The sequence below is a fragment of the Artemia franciscana genome, chromosome 8 (assembly GCF_032884065.1).
Source record: "Artemia franciscana chromosome 8, ASM3288406v1, whole genome shotgun sequence".
NCBI classification, from domain to species: domain Eukaryota; kingdom Metazoa; phylum Arthropoda; class Branchiopoda; order Anostraca; family Artemiidae; genus Artemia; species Artemia franciscana.
In genome coordinates this window covers 699,444-706,679 of record NC_088870.1, presented here as the reverse complement: position 1 = coordinate 706,679, position 7,236 = coordinate 699,444, and the positions used below count along the sequence as shown (strand labels likewise).

Sequence of the window (7,236 nt, the reverse complement as noted above, 5' to 3'; positions counted from 1 at the left end):
TGCATTAGAAAAAACTTTAAGGCTTTAGCTTATTACTTGTAAGGATTTTGCTCAGAACTTGAAATAATTTCAAGCTAAATTTTTCTTATTGAAACATAACAAACAAAATGAAAAACAAATTAATTTTGTTATGATATGACAAATAATTTGGTAACAAGGGAACATCAAAAAACATACTTGATAAGATTATGGAACAGCTCTTCTGATTATTTTGCAACAAACTATAGGGGAATTTAATGCATAGACCAAGTAGTCAAAATAATACTGGGATGTCCATGAATCAGCAAGACTAAAAAAAAGGTTTAAAATAAGAGCTTTGAGACATGATATCCTTCTAAATATCAAATTTCATTGAGATCCAATCACCTGTTTGTAAGTTAAAAATACCTCATTTTTTCTAATCTTTCAGAATTACCCCCCCCCCCCCCAACTTCCCCAAAATGAGCGGATGTGTTCCAGTATGTCAATCATGTATCTAGGACTCGTGCTTCATATTCTCACCAAGTTTCATCCTGATCCCTCCACTCGAAGTTTTTTCCAAGTTTTAGGTTTCCCTCTCCCAACTCCCCCCCCCAATGTCACCAAATCTGGTTGGGATTTAAAATAAGAGCTCTAAGACACCATATCCTTCTAAATATCATATTTCATTGAGATCCAATTGCCCATTTGTAAGTTAAAAATACCTCATTTTTTTAATTTTTCAGAATTACCCCCCCCCCCAGCCACCCCAAAGAGAGAGGATCCGTTCTGATTATTTCAATCATGTATCTAGGACTTGTGCTTATTTTTCCCACCAAGTTTCATCCCAATCCCTCCACTCTAAGTGTTTTCCAAGATTTTAGGTTTCCCCCTCCCATATCCCCCCTAATGTCACCAGATCTGGTCGGGATTTAAAATAACACTGGTAGCTGTGAAATAAATACTCTGAATCTGATGCAAAAACAGGATATTTATAATAAGTCAAAGCAGGATAATGAATGCAATTTTATTTGTTTGAAACACACTGAATCTCTTACTAGGTAAGAGCAATGAGCCTCTTTCCTTGTTGTGCCATAACTTCAGTCAATTTTATGCCAGATTCAAATGTAAAATAAAGCTAGGCTATTAACCAATATTATACAGCATTTGTTCTTAAACTAGACTTCTGAATGATTAGACAAAACACTCATAAATTTTCATATAGGTTTATGGTTTAATATGAAAATGGATAAAGGTTGAGCATAGAACCTCTTGAGAATATATATATATATATATATATATATATATATATATATATATATATATATATATATATATATATATATATATATATATATATATATATATATATATATCATTTTGAGAATCAAAGCAAATGTGAACATGAACAGAAACTCAAAATTAAGAAAAAATATTTGGTCAGGATTAACCTAAGATAGGCCTAAGTACAATTCTATCATTAATACAATCTTTAAGCCCTGAAAATAAGAGCCTAGCCTTGGAATAAAATTCAATATTGCATTTACAAAACTAAATAGGCTATAAGCATTATATGCATTATAGAAACTAAATTTGTTTCTGATAATTGGATTCAGCAAACTCAACTAGCTAATTTCCTAGGCACAAAGAAGTCCCTACACTGAAATTTTTCCCCATGGCTTGTAAAGGAATATGTCCAAACTCTAAAACAATGCCCAGGCAGAAAAAAGTGAAGCACCCAACAAAACTTACCTTTTTAGAGTTACTGAAGATTACAACTAACCTACCCAAAGGTGATTTAAAACTATTTCTTCTTAAAAAAGCGTATGCATTAGACAAAACATTAAAGCTTTAGCTTATTACTTATAAGGATTTTGCTCAGATCTTGAAATAATTTCAAGATAAAAATCCTTTCGTCCTTTAAGGAAACGGCTTAAGTATTTGGCCATTATGACCAAATCCTTAAAGGATTTTTCCAAAATCCTATGTGTGTAAACTTGGCATTATTTATAGCCTACGAATTCTTCTTTTCGAAATCTACGCCTGAAAAGGTCAACCAACAATTATGAATGGTAGAACCCTACGGTTAAAAACAATGACAGTTCTGGTTAAATTAGAGTTCAACCAGTCAATTGTTTCACGCAAAATCACTTTTCATGACAACCTGGTTTGTCACTGTTTCACGCAAAAACAGCGGTTGAGCTCAACCACACCGAGTGGTTGAGCTCAAACAGTCTCTTTGGTTGACGCGAAAAAAGGCCTTATATTTATATGGAGCGCCAGCCGCGCGATAGAGTAACAATTTGTGGGGAAAGCCTTTGGTAATATAAATTAAACGGGCTTTCAAGAAAACTTGTTAGTTTGTCAAAAACTTTACAGGTGATTGCTACAGTATCGTATTAAATATGACAGGAAGAGGAAAAGGAGGAAAGGGGCTTGGAAAAGGAGGCGCAAAACGTCATCGCAAAGTTCTTCGTGACAATATCCAGGGTATCACAAAGCCAGCAATTAGAAGAATGGCTCGCCGTGGTGGTGTAAAACGTATATCTGGCCTAATTTACGAGGAAACCAGAGGTGTTCTTAAAGTTTTTCTAGAAAATGTTATTCGCGATGCTGTCACCTACACAGAACATGCCAAGAGAAAGACTGTAACTGCTATGGATGTAGTCTACGCTCTGAAGCGTCAAGGTCGTACATTGTATGGGTTTGGTGGTTAATGATTTCCAAATGCCTTTTGAACTGTCCCCCTACCCAACGGCCTTTTTAAAGGCCAACAAATCTTTAAACACTTTCTAGCCCCGGTTCTATGAGCCTTTTTTATATTGTGCATTTAAAATGTCGGTAAATACTTTTTTTTTTCTTTTCGTCTCAGGTGCAATATCTGATTCGTATTCTGCAAACAAATTACCATTGCTATTTTATTGTATTTAGCTTTTCCTTGCATATTTGAATAAAGTTGTTTATTCTCATCATGGGATTCATTCAAGGGAATAGTTGTTGCTATTCAACTGCACAAGCCTATTTTATCATGTTGGAATGAAGATAGTAGGAACGGAGGAAAATGTGTTCCTACTCTTACTAAATTGCCGCTGGACCTTATAGTTTGGACACAAAGTATATTATTGCATTAGTTATTTGCAGTTAATAAACAGGTATGAAAAGCTGGCAACAGTTTAGATAGCAAATGGAATTTCCTTGTAAACTGACTCTGAGAATGAAGCCCAAAATCATGAGTTTCAAACCATAACAAAAGGCATCCGATGGACTATAATTTACTACTACTACTAATAACTCACTGCAGCACCAAGCCGCCTGAGGCCAACACAGCTACGCACACTCCTTCTCCAACCTAATCTATTTAAAACCTCCCTCTTTACACCCTCCCAGGAAGTTCCCATTTCCTTTAAATCTTTATTTATGACATCACTCCCAACCCAGACAAGGACGACCTGCTTTCCGTGTAGCCCCAGACGGTTGGCCAAAAAGGACAATCTTCGGTAATCTGTCATCCTTCATCCGTAGAACGTGGCCTAGCCATCTCAACCTTTCTTTCATTATAGCCCCAGAAAGCGGATTGAACCACACTTTTCGTACAACCTACTGTTTGAAATACGGTCAGTCAGCCGGGTACCCAGAACAATCCGTAGGCAATTTCTCTGGAAAACATCTAGAAATTTTCATCTGCTTTTCGGAGTGCCCATGCTTCAGAGCCATATTTGACCACTGTCATCACTGTAGCTTTCAATATTCTAATCTTGGTTTGTAGACTTATCTTTCTATTCTTCCCAACTTTTTTTAACTGTGAAAAAACACCCTGGGCCCTAGCTATTCTACTTTTAACATCTTCACTGCTCCCACCATCTTTACTAATAATACTACCTAGGTAACTGAAGCTCCCAACCTGATCGATCTTTTCGTTACCTAATGTCACTGTTCATCTTCACTTATTCCTATAGCCTTAGTGACTTTGTCTTCTTAACATTAATTTTCAAGCCTATTTTAGCAACCCTGAACTCGTAAAACCTCTAAAAATTCATTCATTTTGCTCACACTTTCATCTAATATGCTTAAATCATCAGCATAATCTAAGTCCAGGAGCGTTCTTCCTCCCCATTTGATTCCATGGTCTCCAATTGCCTTTCCTGTGCTCCTTAAGACGAAGTCCATCAAAATGATACATATAAAGGGGGTTAGAACACAACCCTGCTCTTTAATTTAGAGGTCGAAAAACAACAGCAAACGGACTTTTAGCTGGTATTCACCGTTGAATATATTGCATTTCAATGCTAAGCATTGAACATATTAGTTTGTTCCAACACTGCTTTTGGTCTTTTGAAATAAAAGACGCCATAAGCCTATAAAAATGATTTTATTTGTGGATTACATAGCAGTTATTTGTGATAATATTTTATTTGTGATCATATAACAACAGTTTGTTTTGAGTTTTTAACTTTTTCAAAATTTTTTGCCATTTGTGAGTTAACTTTTTGAGTTTTTTTTGTTTTTGGTTTTTTAATTTAATTTATGATTTCTATGTTTGTTTTTTAAGCAAAACTCGAAAACATACTGCAGAAAGGGGGACATTTCTCCGGTTTAAAATAATTCCTTTTTGACTGGAACGTATAATAAACTTTCAGATAGCCTATGATCGAAATAAATGAAAGCGGTTTGTTTCAACTTTGCCTCCCCCCTCCCCATCTCAAAAAAATTACAATGCCATTTTCATTTTTTTTTTAATATAATGCTAAAATAAAGTAAAATTTGTTTTTATTAGAATACAAATTTGACACAAAAGCCTCAAAATTTCAGTACCTTTGGCTTTTTGAAATACATGACTATAAGTAATAAAAGCCTTTGTTTCGAAAAAAGAGATAAAAAAAAAAAATGCATCCAAGTTCCTTTGACTCTTCTTATGTTGAAAACTGTTGTTCTAAAGGGATTCTGTTTAAAAAGCATAAAAAAAAGAAATTCTGAGATGCTTGTTTTTTGAAGCCTCCTTGTCCACCTCATATCCTTCCTGAACTACTATCAAAGGAGATTTAGATATCAAAATCTACAAGGCAGACAGACATTCTTTGCTTGCTTATTCATATAAATCTAATGATTGTAATTGTGTCAATTTTTTATTCACAATTAGGCTAATTTGTGCTTTCTATTGTTGGATATTAAGCACAATTGAAAATATACTGTAGAAAGGGACATTTCTCAGGTTGCAAATAATTTTGTTTTAAGCTTTATGTATATTGAACTTTTCTATAGGCTGTGATTAAAACAAATAAAAACGGTTGACTTCCGCTCCCAACCCTCCGCATCTCGGAAACCTTACAATGTTATTCTTGTCTTTTTAAATATAAATTTAGAATAAAATGAAATTTATTTTCATTTAAAATACGAGTTTGACACTTTAAGCCTCAAATTTAGGTGTCGTTTCTAATTGCTTTATCTTCTGTGTTTTTAGCTGGAGTTTCGGAATTAATTTGAATACGATTTTGCAAACACACATGCATCTATGTTACATTCTCTGAAAGCTCTTGTACTGGATTTCACTAATAAAAAATAAAAAGTGGACATCGAGGATATAAATTCCTAGCAAAAAGGTGTTATTGAGATTGAACACTAGTTTTGACGGATTTCCACTGTTCTCTGCCCATTTGCTAGCAAATTAGCACAAATGAAGCGCTAAAAAAAAATGTCTACTTGTAGAAAAATGACCTGTCTATCTTTAGTATAGGTTTCATACCCCAAAAGCTTACCTCCTAGTCGAAAATTTGAATAAAGCCATTCCAAACAAATACAAGCACGGCCGAAATTCCTTAGCTCGCGCACAGAGAATAATGTTAACCCGGGGTACGGCGGTTCTTGGTTCTACCAAGCCCACAGCTAAGAAGACCTCAGTCAAGAAAACAGCCAAACCTACTGCAGTTAAAAAGTCAACTTCATCCAAAAAGGCTACAAGCCAATGGCTGGTAGCAAGAAACCTGAAAGACTTTCAAGAAACCCACTGTTGCCAAAAAAGCAGTAGCAGCAAAGAAGTCGACACCTAAGAAGGGCCATCAGTCAAGAAAGCTCCCGCCAAGAAAGTGGCATCTAAAAAGTCAGTGGCTAAGAAACCAGCTAAAAAGTAATGTGTGCAATAGGTCTATCCTACAGTATCAAACAGCCCTTTTCAGGGCTATCAAAGCAAATGCTCGAAACTTTGTTCAGAAAGTTATAATGCTATTAATTTGACATTTTGACTGTCTACTTTTCCCTTTCAAGTATAATTTAGCTGTTGTTTGAGCCCAAAACACGTTGTATAATAGTTACTTTTGCATTCTAGTGCTATTGCTGTCTAAAAAACACCACCTTAGACTAGATTTTACGGCTGAAGTCTTTGATTAAAGTCAGTCGTTTGTGCGGCGCTCTTGAAGGAGCAAGTACATTGGTGTCATTGATGCTACTGAAAGAGAAAGACAGTTGAACTGTATAATGGAGCTGAGGCCGAAAACATTTGAAGGGACTTTGGACATAGACCAATCAAAGACACTTTAAAGTTAGTCTTTAAGACAGTTGCTTAGGCGGCGCTATTGAAGGAACAAGTAGACTTTTGCTATTGAAAGACCAAGGCAACTTGAACTGTAGAAAGGAGTTGGGCCCGAAAACATATGCAGAGGATTTGGACATGGACAAATCAAAGACTAACTTTAAAGTTAAAGTCTTTGATTTAAGTCAGCTGTTTACGCGGCGCTATTGAAGGAATGAGCAAATTTTTGGTGTAGATGCTACTGAAAGACAAAAGTAGTTGAACTGTACAATGGAGTTGAGCCCAAAAATATATGAAGACGGTTTGGACATAAATACACTGTTCAGTGAGCTTTTATCAGAAATTACTGGTAAAGTGCCCCCAATGGAATATACTAAATTACACGCCAACTTTTTGGAGATCAGGAATGAGTGTGAGTCAACTGTTGTTTTGGCTTAGCTAATGAGCCAATAAATAAAGTCGAAAATTGGGATCAAAGAGTGACATTATAAGCCCCCAATATATTTGACCGATCAAGGAGATGCCCCAAGGGCTGAAGAACCCATTCCGGCAGAGGAGAATTAACCATTTAAAACTGTCTGTTTCTTGGTGGCTTTCAACTTGATTTAGTTGCTGGAAATGGTCAACTAAAATATCTTGGGGGCTTATAATGTCACTTTGGTTACAATTTTTGACTTTATTTATTGGCTTAAATAAATGTGAGTCAACTGTTGTGGCTGTTCAATTTTCGCCTTCATTTATTTGCTTATCATCTA

At 35.4% G+C, this 7,236-nt stretch overlaps 1 protein-coding gene across 1 annotated transcript; it reads left to right on the top strand.

The window, feature by feature from the left end:
• Positions 1-2,363: 2,363 nt before the first annotated feature.
• LOC136030584 (histone H4-like) lies at positions 2,364-2,675 on the top strand. Its single transcript, XM_065709655.1, has one exon. The coding sequence runs from the start codon at positions 2,364-2,366 to the stop codon at positions 2,673-2,675; it is 312 nt and encodes a 103-aa protein (XP_065565727.1).
• The last annotated feature ends 4,561 nt before the right edge of the window (positions 2,676-7,236 follow it).